Source organism: Drosophila grimshawi, unplaced genomic scaffold, assembly GCF_018153295.1.
Source record: "Drosophila grimshawi isolate 15287-2541.00 unplaced genomic scaffold, ASM1815329v1 contig_311, whole genome shotgun sequence".
Lineage (NCBI taxonomy): Eukaryota > Metazoa > Arthropoda > Insecta > Diptera > Drosophilidae > Drosophila > Drosophila grimshawi.
This window is the reverse complement of record NW_025063098.1, coordinates 21,550,987-21,567,615: the sequence shown is the minus strand read 5'-3', so window position 1 is coordinate 21,567,615 and position 16,629 is coordinate 21,550,987. Positions and strand designations below refer to the sequence as shown.

The 16,629-nt window shown below is 40.1% G+C and overlaps 1 protein-coding gene across 1 annotated transcript; it reads right to left on the bottom strand.

The window, feature by feature from the left end:
- Window positions 1–502: 502 nt before the first annotated feature.
- Window positions 503–13,530, bottom strand: LOC6568297 (dynein axonemal assembly factor 5). Its single transcript, XM_001994842.3, has 3 exons — window positions 13,103–13,530; window positions 10,343–10,567; window positions 503–3,303 (listed from the first exon to the last, which is right to left on the bottom strand). The coding sequence occupies exon 3, from the start codon at window positions 3,211–3,213 to the stop codon at window positions 703–705; it is 2,511 nt and encodes an 836-aa protein (XP_001994878.1). The 5' UTR covers window positions 3,214–3,303; window positions 10,343–10,567; window positions 13,103–13,530; the 3' UTR covers window positions 503–702.
- Window positions 13,531–16,629: the final 3,099 nt, after the last annotated feature.

The following is a 16,629-nucleotide window of genomic DNA, read 5'->3' as shown; positions in this document are numbered from 1 at the left end:
TATTTTCGTGGTGTAGCATAAAAGCGTTTTGTGTGCTGCAAAACTGTTCAAATATGCGCTACGAATATAAAAAACCAGTAAAAACTAAGTTGCAGTGCATGATAATGAAATTCTTTAATGCCGCCAATTCATAAATGAACCGGAAGAAATAAAATGTAGTTATTTATTGTTTGGCGACCTTTTATCACTTTTTCAGGACGAGCGTCTGCAGGGACGTACTCACAGCCTCCGTTTAGACAGCTGTGGATTCCACAGCCAGCAAAAAACATATTTAAATCATATTTGCCAAGAAGATTTATTCCGATTTATCTATTATTTATTAGTTTTATCGTATGCTAGATCATTGATCATTGATTGATCACTAATATTTCTGTAGTTAACCCAATTTTAGATTTAAATGTGCTTCAATATGGAACGCCTTATGCTACAAATTGTTTCCACAATTCATCAAGCGAACTGATCAAACACAATTTCTAGCCATTTGCAATAATAAACAAAAGAATTTTGTAATTTGTAAATGCTTTAATGCCAAATGCAATTCCATCAGTCGCAGCTGCACATTTGGCGAGTGTGTTTACAATAATTTGCTAACTCAGAATCCGACAGATCGGGCAATTAACGTAACAGGCCAAATATATATAGAAATTCTAATGAAAAGCAAAAGCGCTCCAAATGAGTGCAAGTCAGGGCAATCTAGTGAGATTAATCATCTTTTATGTTGATCTTGGCGCAAAGATCGCTCAACGCATTCTTGTCTAGCGCCTTGGACCTGGCGCGTTCAGCACGATCCTCCCAGGCTGTGCGGTGTAATTTGGCCAACGCTATAAGCGACTTCTCGGTAGCAGCCTGCATCTCCTTTTCGGGACTCTCCTGGTACAGCAGCAGAATATCCATGGCGCGCTTCACAAACGCTTCCCAAACATCCTGTTCATGTTGCAGCTCCTCTGACTCCAAATCGCTCTGGAATACTGGCCGCAATTTGCCCACTGCTGTGGCAGCGAGGATGCGTATGCCCGCCGAGGGATCGTCCATGCGTTGCATGACTGCATAGGCCAGCGGCTTGAGCTGCTCCACAGACATGCCCTGGAAGTAGAACATGGCCTTGATGGCATAGTGTCGTGTGGTCACATTGCGATCCTCCAGCAGGCTCGGCATATGTTTCGCCATGGTTGGCAGTATTTCACGCGCCTCATCTTTTGCGCCCTGCGCCAAAGCGCAAAGTGTGGCCATTGCCATCGATCGCATTGCCTCGCCATGGGCGCCCGCCTTCCAAATCAAATGGGGCTCAACGATCTCGCTGACAAAGTTGCTCAGCAGCAGAGTGCTCTGCTCCCGTTCCACGAGCACCGTATCTGACCAGGCGAGCGCTGCTATTGATATGATGTTAAGGATGCGCACTTGAGCCGTCTCGCAGCAGTGTTCGAAGACCGTTTTTACCTTCTCAATGAGCTGCGTCAAATACGTTGCACGTATTTGCGCTAAATGGATGAGGCCGTAGAGTAGCAGAATTGGCTCAGCATTCTCGTCCAGTGCCGCATCCAAGTTTTGCACATCAAGGAGCGCCAGGGCAAACCAGCGCTCGTGCAGCTCAGCCATTGTTGTCTCCTCAAGCTGGACAATACGCTTGATGATCATTTCACCGCACTGGACATGCTCGTTGGGCCCATTGCTTAGGGAATAAGACAATGCCATTACTTTCATCGAAGTCACATAAATGTGTTCGTAGAGCTCTTTGAGCTGCTCCATTGTGGCCGTGACTCGACTCGACTTATCCAGCACGGTGTCCAGCGTTTTCAGTATGTACAATTGGAAGCCCGGCTTTAGGGTATGCGAATAGTCGGTACTCCGTAGCAGCTTGCACAGGCGCAGCAGATGGTCATAGGTGCCGCCCGAGGAGGCAGTGAACATGTAGTAGAAACACTTGAGAAACGATTCGCGTGCATTGCGCTCGAGTCCATCGAAGCCATGATTGATCCACGTATCATAGACAAACAGTCGACCCATCAGATCCGCAACCTTTTTGGCCTCGACACAGGCAGCAGACTCGCTGTCGCAGCAGGCGTGCGCCAGATCAGGATAGATCTCAAAGAACTTGGCCGTCATCGCCGCTTCGGCGTGTAGCACAAACTGATACAGTAGCTTCAGCGAGTGCAGACGCACATTGTCCTTCCAGTCGCACGTCTCGCGCGCAATTAGGTTGACCAGGCGCAGCGAGCGCTGCACCAGGCCACGGCAGCCAATTGTTGGGCGTTGCACGCCCACCGGATAGTTTTCCACGGGCAGATCGGATATCTCTTGCTGTGACAGTTCCTGTTCGTTCTCATCGTAGTACTGCTGGCCGCACTGCACCCACAACGGTCGAATGTGGCTGAGTACCTCCGGTGAGTCGTCCTTCAAGCAGCACAGCACCAGCGGCAGAATGTGCAGGAAATACGAATAACGATCCGGCAGCTCGAGCAGCATTAGAATGCCCATTTGGCCGCATTCGCGCCGCACTAGCGCCATCGAGTCCATTAGCAATGGCGATACCTCCATTATCAGGCGTCGCATCTTATCGTCTTTGACATCCAGGTGCAGGCTCACCCGCCCAATGGCCTCCACAGCAGCAATGCGTGCCGCCGCATGTCGGTGATTAAGCATGCCATACAGAGCCGTAGCCAGTGAATCCGTGAATGGACGCAGCTCCGATGTATCTGCGACGCGTGACAATTGCACGAGCGTGGCACAGCCCTCGCGTTGCACGGCCGCATAGTCATCCTTGATGGATTTAATGAGCACCTTGACCACTTGTGGATAGCATTCACGAAAGACGCCCACATTGCCCATGAGTGCGTATTTGCGCAGCATCAAATGCAGCTGACGTATGTAGAGCAGACGCAACTCCTCGCTGGGCTCCACCGTCTCCGATTGACCCATGCGCTCGGCCAGCGTAGATACAACATTCAGCAGATGGAAGTCCATGGGCGGCAGACACTCGAGAAATTCACTAACAGCATTAACGGCGCGATCTCGCACACTCTCATACCGATCCGAATAGCATTTGAGGAGATGCAGATAGAGTTCATCGAATACGTCTGCCACATCATCGGTGTTCACATTCTCCGGTGCGTCTTTGCACTGTTCGCACAGCTTTTGCAAAGCGGCGCTGCGTCTGCGTTGTTCGCTGCTTTCCAGCTCTGCGCAAATCAACTTGGCGTCCAATTCGAAGCTCATTGTGAGAATTTTCGGAGAAATTTTGTAATTGTTCGATTTGTTTGAGTTGTTGTTGCCGGCACGATTTACACTAGCGTTGTGTTGCGAGCTCTGTAAAACATAAAATAACACGTCAGCAAGCAACGTTAATTCGTCGGTTGCTACGTTACACACAATTCGAATTATTCACATTGTTTATTTTCTTTAAGCGGCGTCGTCTTCTTGACAACAACGTGCGCGATATTTTTTTTGGTTTGTCTTGTTTTTTTTTTGTAGCCGCCAATTACGAACGATCAGCTGTTTAGCTCAGCTGAGCAAGTCATTTGATAGTGTTTGGCAACACAGTGCTGTGCAGTGTTGTCCAACGACATTTCGGGCGCAGTTTTTCAAAAAAATAAAAATAAAAAAAATAAACTCTGGTAAACATTGGTTGTTGCTGTTGGCGGTATGGTGTGCTGTGCTGTTAGTATGCTTTATTGTTTGCCCAACTAATTAACAAGTCATAATTGAAATTTCACTAGAAACTCTGCAGAGCTGCTTCGGCGCGCAATTTGTAGCGCTGTCTTTTATGAGCGGCATTGGGGTGGACTCATTAAAAGCGGTTTGCTTATCTTCGATGCAGCTATCTAATTGTGGTGTCGTTTCTTATCAGCAAGCAACTAACGAGCGAACGAGCATAGGAACGAGCGAGCGACAATATCTAAGATTGATTGCCAAAGCTGGCTCATTTTGGGGAGGCGGGGTTGGGCGTACGACTTCCTGATAAACAAATCACATAAAATGCCTATTTTTATCGAGCGAAACTTAATTGCATTTTTGGGTCACTAAATTGGGTTATAAAAATGGGCTGGGCAGTCAAACAGATTAGTTACGAGAATGCTTCAAAAGTTATTTTTATGCCATAGACTCTGTAACCGATGCTTAATAAATCTTAACACAATAGTTTCGATTAGTTGTCTGGTAACGCAATACTCAAATGAGTGGGTGACTTTTACAGATTGTTGTCCATTTTTGTTGGCCATAAACATTTTTAGGGCCTACATTTGATAACAATATACTCGAAAATTGGTTAATTTATGTACCAAAACAGTTTTTAGCACAGTAGCTTTAGCGGCATTTCGTCTCAAAGATGTTTGCCACTTAACTTAATCGTTAATAGCGTTTATAGCTCTCATTTGTATCTGTAGATCTTTTCCCACAGCGTGCTCGAAATATTTTGATGCCATTACGGCATTTTTCAATTTTGCTTTTGCCATTTCATTTGTGTGTGTCCCATTTGGGGCGAAGTGGCAGCAGCTCCATATTGACTCGTTCCAGTTCCACAGCATATTTTTGTTTTGTTTTTATTTGTCTCGGTTTTGCTTTTGAGTTTTTGTTTTTATTTGGTGGGGCAACGTCAAAAATTGTTGTTGTCATTTTTATTGAAAGCCGCGTGATGCACGTTGCCAGTGGACCGACTGTGGAGCCCGGTAATATTTATAACTCTTGTTGCTGTTATTTGTGCACACAATTCGATTTCATACCTTTTTTTTGTTGCTCACTTGTGCGCAGTGGTAGGAGCAGCATGTTGGGGCAGTGGCAGGGGCAGAGAAAGGGTCGCACGCTCCAAAGCAATTAAGCGCATGAATCAGGTTCAGGTTCGTTCCATAGGCAAAAGGCAGGGCAATACGGGTGTATATTGTGTGCTTGTGTTTATGGCTGTTTCTTTTTATTTTTCTTTATATATATATATACATATATATGACCATGCCACTTTACTAAAAAAGTCATGCAAACATACAGTCTTGCATTCGCACAAACACACACACACATACACATACATAGATACACGGATACACACCGATCCAATAAACTTAATTGATATGAAATGAAGTCATTTGGCAAAATCACTGGGAGAGTAATGGACCGCGTTTATTCAATTTGATGTCTGACTGACTGGCAGGCAGCGACAACGCTACAAATAGACATATTCGCATAGGTATTTTTACACATATATATAAATATATATATGTATCTATAGACCACGTACATATAATTCGAATTCATGGGCTTATGCATATTTTTATATCTTTTTAAAAGCAATGGTGCATGTATGTATATGTGTGTATTTGTGCATATGTGTGTGTGTGATTTTATAGCAAATGTGATTCAATTAAAATAACATTGTTGTGGCGCAGCACGGAAGCCGCATGACTGCATTTTGGCCGCGATGGAAACTTGTTTGCACTCACATTATAAAGCCAAAATTGGCTGTGTTATTATAGTACACGAGTACACACTCGCAATTAATAATTATACGCACAACACATACTCAGCTGCAGTGGCAACCAGACACACACACACACACACACACATACTTGGGGGCATAAAATAACGCTACTCAGATACAGAGATACACAGATACTTGTATTCGTGCTTGTTGGATTGCTTTTTGTCATGCTGCGCTCTAATTTGCTTTTACCGACTCTGAAATGGACTTGTTACAGCTGCCGTTTGTCGTTTGCCGTTTTGCCGTTTTGCCGTTTGCAGTTTCCATTGGCTGGCTAAATGCAAATTTTCCAATTGATTGGAATGGAAACTGGCGTGCAGTTAGCAGCAACGCTGGCATCGACGTTTGGCACTGTGGCCGCTAATTAGTTTCATTTTTCAACGGGCAACAACTGCGCCGATTGCCTGCTTAAGTGACTGACTTAATGACTGAGTGACTGACGGCTCCAATCAACTGACTGACTGACTGAATGACTGACTGACTAACTGTGGCTCTCAGTCTGAGAGTTCAAGCAATGTTTAACTACAATCATGTACTCATGTATACATGTTTGTTTGTATGTTGTTTGAGTGCAGTCTGTGCCGTCGATTTCTCGGAATTCACTTTTGATTAGAAAACCAGCTAATGGGCTGCCCTCATATGCACAAATACAACTCAAACATACACACACAAACACACACACACAGACAAGTATAGTGGTTTCCAGGTGCCCCCATTATAAGCCAGAGTTGTTTTTTGTTGGCCCCATAAACTAAGTGGAGTACTATGTCTATTCCTAGCTAATTATGTAGACACGTGCTAGTCGTCGAGCAAAATATTGTCATCTCACACGCCTATATCGTAGCATTACTCATGCACATGCTTTAATCGTTGAAATGTGAAACACTTCCACTTTTGCTTCTAACACTAATAATGACAAGTAAAAAAAAAATCATTAAAATAAAATACAAATAAATAAATAAGAAACAAAGAAATGACGAACCCGTTCCTACCCATGTACGTGAAAAATGCGTAATATCAAAATTAATAATAAACATGCATGCGCTGATTACAGCAATTGGTGCGAAATTCCCAAAGTGTTAATCGCTTAAGGCGGTCGCAATCGAATCAAACAAATTATATTTTATTGGCTTGATATTTTTAGGCAGTGATCGCTTTTCAACTAATTTTACTGTATTGTATTTCAACCTTTTTTTTTTTAACTGCAATGTTTTTTCGTGATCACATTCTTAAAACAAGCTCCGATTAAGCCAAGATCAGTGCCAAACGAGTTGCTGATTTGATTTACAGGCTTTGACTCATTTCTCTGTTGGTTTTATCTAATCTTGGTAAAGTGTTCCAATTGTAATGTCAATAAGGCGTTATACATGTGTCCTAACCTAACCTAATGTCTGATATCGTCGATTGGTTAATGTTCTTTTTGCTAAGACTACGAAATTCTATTATTTAAACGATATATCGCTGATAAGCCTGTTGTCAGTTACTTATTTAATTAGTTGGTCTTTATTGGCAAGCTGCATTTTTACCAAATCCGAGCAGTTGAGCATTCTCCAACTGAGACAGAGCCTTGTTGCACAATTGTAGACAACACATTGTTTTCAGCGATAGTCTAGCATTCCCATAATTGCTACAGTCACAAAAAATAAACTAGAAAATTTGTATTGTTTTTAAGTAATTTCTAAATATACAAAAGAAATTTTCCTAAATTTAGATAGGCTTCTTTTTTAATATTATCATTATTATAATTATCTCTTTGAATATGTGAGATCTTAAAATACTAATGTTTAAAAATAGTATAAGCAACATGGAATTAATGTTTGAGTTCTGTGTTAACAAATTATAAACACTCTGAAAATTGGACACATTTTTCTAAATTTAAAAAGAATGTAAGCTGGAATTAAAATAAGAAAAACTCTGTTAGAAAAACCAAATCTTCTGGCTTACAAATTTAATTTCCGATTCGATTCTTTTTTCTGAGTGTATGTCTATATGTGGGTGTGTGTGTGTTGTTTTTCTTTTAGGTTGCTCGTTGACTTTTTGCTGTTTGCCCTGCATTTTCTGTCAACGGCTTTGTGCTAATTTACGGGTTGTTCTATGTGGCAAACACCCTTCACCCTTTTAGCTGAGCTCGCCCCCCTCCCAGCGGCTAACAAAATTAAAAGCATCGCATGCGGTTTCCATTGTAGATTCAAGCAAATGCGTTTTGATTCGCGATTGGAGCTATTGTTTTTCTTTATATTTGATATTTGTTTATTTGCACTATTAGCGCGAAAAGTGAAGTTTGGGTAAATGGTAACGCGAGAAGCAAATGGTTTTGCAATTTTTGCGTAATCGGCGGCGGTATTTAAATGCCGCCAGAGTTTATTTGCACAGGCGCATAGTTTGCCGCGTTGCAGACTGTGACCGTTCTACCCATTCAGTCAGTCTGTCCATCACTCAATCAGCAGCCATTTGAGTAACAATTTAATTAATATTCGAGTGTAATGCGAACCAGCTATGCGATAAACATCAGCAAGTCAGACATGCACTCGTTTATCAGCAACGAATATGAGCTTGAGTATGTGCGAGTATCTGTGAATGAAATTGGAAATGCCTTTTAATTATGCATAATACTCATGGCATTCTATAAAAAAATAAAAAAAAAGAGAAACACAGCGATAACGTTGAAATAACACCACGAGGAGGAGGGGCTTCGTAACTATCTATCTGAACGTGTCTTGATGTAGATACGCGAACATTAACAGTTTGTTAACCACACACAGATAAATAGAACCTTTTGGAGAGATGCAGATGCAGACAACAAACTAGTATTTGCTATCTCGCTTGATACGAACTACAAATTCTGCTGTGCTTCATAACTACTCATAATACTCTGATACCGAAGGTGTAAGAGCATATTGATGTTAAGCAATGTCAATCATGCTGGCCCTCTTTTTTCGACTCCATTAAAGCTAGAGTCATGCAACTTTAAATATATATTCGGAAAAAGCTAAGAAATAGATCAAATCGATAATGGTAAATCGATTAAGTCACTTATGAATGAAAAGTGGCAAAACTGGGCACCTCAAATTTGGTTACAATCTTGTTGGCGACGTTCTTCAAAGATCGCTATAAAAAATCGTTAGTGGTGTAAATGATAAGATTATTCAATCAGCCACACCAGCCACCCACTCAGCTGGTATAATACGGGTACCAGAGTATTCCGAAGTCGGGTACACCCGACTGCAACGATCTCAATTGTATTTTATTGTATGTGGCCGACGTATCTGTTAATGTATCTGCGAATCTGTTAACGTCTATAATTACAAACTGTCTTCAACTTTCATTGATAAGTTGGACAAGACTACACATGAATATAATGTGCAATTCATTCCTTTGCAGCTTTTGTGTTGGTTTGCTCACATTTGAAATTGTTTCAGCAGTTTTGAAGCGTTTCTGATTAATAGCCCGCCAATTATTATCGTTGTTGTGCGTGTGTGTGTGTGTGTGTGAATGTGTCATGCTGCTGACGTAAGTAGTTTGTAATTTAAATATTGTCGGCAACAGCTAATTAACTAAAACTAACTAGCAACTACAAAGTTAATCACAAATTATACTAATAAATATTGAAACAAAATTCAACCAACAAATTTAATAGTGTCTGTGAAATTGTTTGTCATAGTTAAAGTGGATTTATTTATTTGTATTTTTATTTCAACCATTTAAATTTCCAGGTAATTTTATATTCCTGCTACAATTGCTTGATAACAAGACCTCTACTTTCCAGTCGTTTATATTAATTGGCTCTGATTATTATTTGTGGAATTCGAAAATGGTTACAAACTGGCAATTCGGTGTGAAGTGTTGCAGCGGATCTAAGCCAGGTGAACACTATGTGCATATATTTATGCACCGCAACTGATAACGTTTTAGAATTCTAGGAATTGATTAAAACCGGTGCGAAGAGCTTCAAATAATAAATAAAAAACTTGGTACGCATTACTCGTGTTATGTTGTTTGAGTTGATTTTGTTATCAGAAGGGTGACACGCCCTAGCAGCTTTGACCCGTCATTTAACACTAATTTCAAATCGGTCACAAATTGATAGGGATCACAAAAACACAAACAAGTTAGACTGTTCTTGGTGAAAGAGTTCGGCTACGAGATACCCTAAATATAGCTGTCGAATATATGCATTTTGTTAAGCTCAGGCTAAAGTTTTAATGCCAAAATGTATTTAATCAGGAAGTTATGCGAGTTCTAGTAGCCTAGTCGTTTGTTGACTTAATAAAAAAATAACCGTTTAAATAAAAAAATCTGTTTTTATCAAGTACAATATTTACTGTCGATGAATAATATATCAACTTATATTATTATATTATCAACTTATATTATATATATATATATACAATTGTGTCGATGATTGCTATCTTAAATCCTTTTCGATAAATGACAAGAACTTGTTCTGCATATGAGAGGTATTTGAGAACTGACATCCCAAATGTCTATTTCCAGACTTCTGGGATCACTGACAATGAATGAAATGTCTACTAGAAATAGATCAATAGCGCATAAGATGGAAGAGTTGTGGGTATCGGATGTATTTGTAAAAATGTTTTCGAGCATTTGAGTGATGTGTCAAGGGTTTTTTTTAAACTATTACAGATGATATTTATGTAAACCGTATTTGTACATAGAAGATTGCGGTTTGTTCTTCTCAAATGAATCTTTTTTTGGCGAATATGATTTTTTTCAGTAAACGAATGCAATAGTCGTTTACTCAACTTCAATATGCCCTCATCGCATTTTTAATGTAGGGTATACAAGAAAAATCCCCTTGCTTTATATGTAATATAAATAAAAAATAAAATGTTGATTGTCTATCTGGACGATGTCACTTACCTCAGCGTCAACCGGTAAATTGTATCCGAAAAAAGCCAATGCGAACAGAAATCCAATTAAATGTTTCGTCTCGTTGGCTGCTTGGTTATTTTTTGTGTTTATGTCTTTTGTTCTTTAGCTATTAATAGCTTTGTTTTAAAAAGGTCACGTTTTGTTGCCGCTGATATTTCACATATCCTTTTTGTCGGCCAGCTTTCTCTAGCACCCTTCTGCGTTCCGTTAATGCTGTTGGTGATAATCCTTAATTAGTCTAACGAGTCGCAAATTAATCCACTTTGCTTAATTAAATTGCTGTGCGGCCGAAAAAAAATGGCAATTCAAACGGACAAAGTATAGAAATACGAATGCCTGAACATTATAATTACAAAATTGACGAAATTAAATGCAAACGGCAAAATGTGAAATAGGAAATCGACAAAATACAACAGAGAGAGTGAGGGAGCGAGAGGTAGAGAGATAGAAACAGAGGCAGAAAACAGAGAGATATGTAATTAATTCATTAGCCCGGCCAGTTGACAATTATTGATTATGGTTTTTGCCTCTTTTTGCGCCAGCATTGTATTTTCAAAAATTAATTTGAATGCGTTTCAGTTGTTTTGGTGCATTAGTTACACAATTTGATATTGCCAGCACGTTGGCCATTAATTAATTTTTAATTATTTTTGAATGTGCTCTGTTTTCATGCCAATTGCCCATTGTCTGCCCGGGTGTAATGCTTTCGATTCAATTAAATGCATTTCATTATTTTCACACAATGAACAATCCGCCTCAAAGTTGTGTGCCGATTTGCTTTTCAATTAATTGTCAGTTGCATTCAAATAAGTATAATTCGGCACCATTTTAATTTGGCATACACTTAACATTTATATTATGTATTATTATGTGTCATTTATACATTTTAGCGTTTTGCTAATGCCAATGAAGCAAATTGCTTATTGAGTCGAATCTCAAACAAATTGGATTATGAAATTTTAAATTTTTTTTATGTTGAATTAAGCAAATTAATTAATATGATAATGGATGAAATAGCTACAAGAGATATATCAAAGCGCTGAAGATGAAAGAGTTGTGGGATTGAGAAGCACTTGTGTCAAACTTTTCTACCATTTGAATTATGTTTGTAGATTTTTTAACGAACTCTGATGACGCGTGTACAAATTGGCCTGTTCTTGCTCTTATCTAGTTTAATTTGTACGAATTATGAACGCATTCGATATTCGTAGCTCGTTCAAGCAATAATCTCTTCATATAAATATTTATTGGCTTGCACGAAATAAAAACAATGTGTTTTATTATTTTCAATAGCCGCAGTTGGCCAACTTAACAGATAGATGAAGGGTGAGGGGGATGAAGAGTTTAGCTGCTATGCAGGTCAAATTCACACAGAAATTGCTTCGTTGTTTAACTGGCTTTTTTTGGTTGTTCTGCTTGCCAAATTTAAATTAATTGCGTTTATTTAATTGTTGACTTTTGTTAACGTTGTGCACGCGCCGACAATTAAAACTTGAACTTTTGGGATAAAAAGCAATTTCTGCACTTTTACATATTATAAATAGTTATTTATTTTGAAGTTGCTATTAACATGCGCGCACAGCAATAATTATGCCAGCAACAACAACAAACATGTTGACTTCACGCACACAGCTCTATACATATACATAGAATGTTTTATGTGTAACACCTCGGCGAAAACTGAACTTAATTGGGCAATTGAAATATTGTTGTGAAAATTACAATTTCCATTTTGGCGCACATGCTCATAACTTATACATGAGCAACGGCTTCGAATGGCAATTGCTGGACGGAGACACGACTGCGGCTGCGTAACCTGTCAGCCTCAATTGACAAATTGTTTGCCGCCGGACCGTGCGAACACTTTTATTTTACTTTATTTTTTTACAATGTATATGTGTATGTGGCTGACATGAAAACAAAAAACAAATGTAGTAAGCTCAACAATAGAGGCTTCAAGTGCGACAGTGCATCTGGCAGATACACTGACGCCACACGGCAGCAATTAGCGCCATGAGCACCAAGTGTTTATTGTTGTTGCCGCACGTTGCTGTTGTTGTTGTTGTTGCTGTTGTTGTTGTTATTGTTGTTGACGATGATGATGATAATTGAGCACACAAAAATCGTTGTCGCCGTCTTATAAATTTCATTGCTGATTGCCGGCGGCCAGCGAACGTAGCACACAATATCAACAAATTAATGAAAATGCCAAGCAAAATCACATAAAAACCCAGACAGTCCGATACATATCTATATAGGCAGACATATACGACATACATATGTAGGTATGTACATATATGTAGGCCTGTATGGGCCATATGCATAAGTAAATATATCGCAAAATGAATGCTGCTTGACGTCGTTCAACGCGCTAATTCTTTTGGCCAGCAAATGCGACAATAACAAACAGCCCAAATGCTAATTAGTTTCATGTGTGACTAATGGATACAAAAGCGGCACAAACACAAACACACAAAAACACAAACACACACGCACACACACACACACACACACAAATTCACTGAGGTCTCAGCTACACATTTACACATGCGTGACTGCTGCGTCTCTCTTTGGTGTTGCTATTATTATTGTTGTTGTTGCTGCTGTTGCTGCTATTGTTGTTGTTGTTGTTGTTGTTGTTGTTGTTGCTGCTGTAACACACTTAATTTAAATAGTACACTCTGAGCTCTGAGGAGGTCGTTACGTTGGTTCGTTCTATTTTAATAGCCTATGTCTCATTATAATTACGTTTATAATGGGACTGGTGCGTAAATTGAATTTGATTTCAGATACGTCAACGTCAAAAAATGCCTGCTCCTTCTTCTTCTTCTTCTTCCTCTTCTTCTTCGTCTTCTTTTCCTACTTCTTTTTCATTTGCCTGTTCGGCGTAACGATTATCCGGATCCGGCCGAACCACTTGTGCCATATAACGTTAAACGTTAAACGTTTTGCGCGTACGCGATGTCCAAGTTATCCACGCCGACGATGACGATGACGATGACGCTAGCAATTTAAGTGTTTTAAATGGGCACCGACAGCACAATCCGATATCGAATACCGAATACCGACCACGACAACGATGGCAGCGATTCTAAACGACTTCTGAGTGAATGCTATAAAGCACGAAAACGACAACGACGACGCCAACTGCGACTGTTACTGCGACGTCGACGACGACGACGACGACGACAACAACGTTGGCAACGACAACAACAGCCAACGACCGATGACGACTGGAAACTGTTGCTGTTGCTGTTGCTGCTGCTGCTGCTGTCTCTGTGGCTGTGAACTGCGCCGTGCAACTATTTAACGACGACTGAATGTGGCAATTATGTATCTAGATACATTTTGGCCAAAGCGCAACGCCAGCGTCGCTGCCAGCACAACGCGCTCTTCTCAGTCTGTCTGTTGGTCTGTCTGTCTGTCTGTGGGTCTTTCTGTCTGTCTGCCTGCCTGCCTGTTTGGCCGTGTATGTGTGTGGGGATTTTGTGTGGGGGTTGCTAAACGAGGCAACCATCATAAAACATATTACTATAATTACAATTATGTTGCGCTCTCTCACACACACACACACACTCAACTGTGAGCACGCTCTGTGAGTCGGATATATAGCCAGAGATACACAACAGTCGCGGCGCACGTGAACATAACGCACGGCCATAAAACACACAAGTACACAAATTTTCATATGCATTACGGCTTAATTGTATCTGTAGCAACAGCCATTGTTGTTGTTGCTGTTGCTGTTGCTGCTGTTGTTGTTGCTGTTGCTGTTGTTGCTGTTGTTGTTGCTTTTGTTGGCAGTGTGTGAACTCATAAATTTATTGCTGGGCGCTGTTGATGTTGCTGCTGTCGCTGCTATTGCCGTCAGCAACATGTTGCTGTTGCCATTTCTGTGAGTGCTTTGGATTTTATTGTATCTTATTGCTGTTGCTCGCTGGCTGCGACGTCAGCGCCGCTTGTTGGATGATTATTAAATGCTGAATGTATTTTATTGCTTTGATTGTTGTTATACTTGTTGTGGTTGTTGTTGGTGTTATTGTTGTTTTTGTTGCTGGCTGCGCATTGAGGCACCCTTAGCACAGCCGCCAGTATCTTTTTGCATTGCAAATTGCCGACTTCGCTGGCATCGTTGGCTGGCTGACTGTGAGTTTGTTTTTAATTCTCTATAATTGAGTTATATGTATGTACTTTAATAAGTTGGCGGCGGATGCTGCGTTGCTCAGCCACTGGATTGGATTGGATTGGATTGGTGCTATTGCTGTTGCTGTTGCTGCTGCTGCTGCTGCTGCGGTTGCTGTTGTTGTTGCTGCTTTAGGGCGTTCGCTCGCAGCCATTCACTTTGCTGTTGTTGTTGTTGCGTCGGCGTTTAGCGCTAATTAATGCTGAGCCAACAGCTTTCGATTGCTTTTTATTGTTAGTGCTCGGTGCCCGGTGCCCGGTGCCTGATGCCTGCTGCCTTTTGCTTGGCTGCTTTTGTCTTTCGTTTTCTTAATTGTTCACTCTGATTTATAATTTGATTAATATTTTCGATGCCATTTCTATTTCATACTGTGCTCGCATGAACATGCTTGGCGCTTTTGAATAGATTTTCATTCTTTTTTTTAATGATACGTATGTTCATATACATATTTATTTCTTTTATAATCGCTTCATTGTTGTTGTCAGTATTGGCTTTGCTGCTGCTGCTGTCGCTTGTGCAATAATTGGTGTATAATTTCATTTCCTGAGAACTCTGCGCCGGGTCGTGGGCCAACAAATGCTTTCATTGTATTTTAATGTCGTAACTCACAGAGCTTGGGCAAATTAGTCAGCTAAGCAATTTGCTATAAGTGTACACAATATTTATTACGTACTGCACACTACACATACATATATATATATATACACATATATATAAGCTTGTTTATGTATGCATGTACATTCACATTTGAGCGGGCTCAATTAGCAATAAGGGTGCAAGTGTTCTGTGTGCTCCGTTTATTAATAGGCGTTATGCTACCGATAAGACCGATTAGTCATCAAGCAACAATGTTGGAAGACCTCTGACTCTTCGAATTTGAAATACGCTTGTTTTTCCATATGCGTTCACATAATCACTTATCCCATTCACAAATAATTTGTATTTTAAAATATTTATTAATCGACCAGTTTAATTTTTTTGCTTTTAAACAATCGAAATAAAAATCCATAAATTTTGGCCAGATCGAAATGTTTATTTATGCACTGATTCTTTAAGATCTAATTTAAATTAGCTCACTGGTAATAAATACATGAGGAAAATGTGGAAAATTAGCATTATCAATAAATTCATAAATAAATTGCAATATTAATTCAAGTGGCTTATTTACTGTTTAACACATAACCCTTAGTCACAAGCATGAAAACAAAAGATTTTGCCAATGACATTATAAACATTTGCTGACGGTGAACTCAATGAACTCTTGTAAAGTGATCAGCAACAACGAAAACAACAGCAAAGCAAAGAAAATGAAAGGAAAGAAAAGAAAAGAGGAAAATACATGCGCCAAACATCATTAGCGAAATTCATAATAAACAACAATACGATAGATATAACAACAACAAAAGCAGCACTGCGAACACTGATTACTGATTTAAATAGAATTAAGCTGGGCAATAGCAAAGGGCTGCCAGCAATGAACAGAATATGAAAGAAAGCTGAAGCAACTCAAAGGCAGCCTGAATGTAAAAATAAGTTGTTTAATACACATATTTATGCATATATATATATATATATATATATATATATATATATAGATACCATTAGTTATGATGATGATGAGGATGGTGCGGAGCTGAAGAAGTTGCTGCAGATGTAGCAATTTAGTTGCACTTGAGAGCACGATAAAAGACAGGCACTGAAAACTGCTCACTGAGTGCCGCGAGTGGCAACAACAAGAAACATATTTAACTGCATGCAAAATAAATTGTGATGTGCCATTGTCGATTGATGGCAGAGTCAAAGCAGCGCACGAGTTTTACTTGGATTATTATTGGCTTACTTAATGCAATGCATACGACGACGACGACGACGACGACGACGACGACGACGATGACGATGGCGCTGGCGACGACGAGTTCAAAAATACAGCGAGGATGACTGCGATGGTCGTTAACGTAAAACGTCAATTTACAACTGCGAATGTGATTGTGAATGTGAATGCCCAACAGCGCCAAACGAGCCAGGCAACATAAGCAGTGGCGGCAACAGCAATAGCAACAGCAACAGCCACAAGAGCAACAACAACAACGGA

What these genes read in the sequence shown, in the direction of transcription:
- LOC6568297 (XM_001994842.3), bottom strand. Translation starts at nt 3,213, where the DNA reads ATGAGCTTCGAATTGGACGCCAAGTTGATTTGCGCAGAGCTGGAAAGC.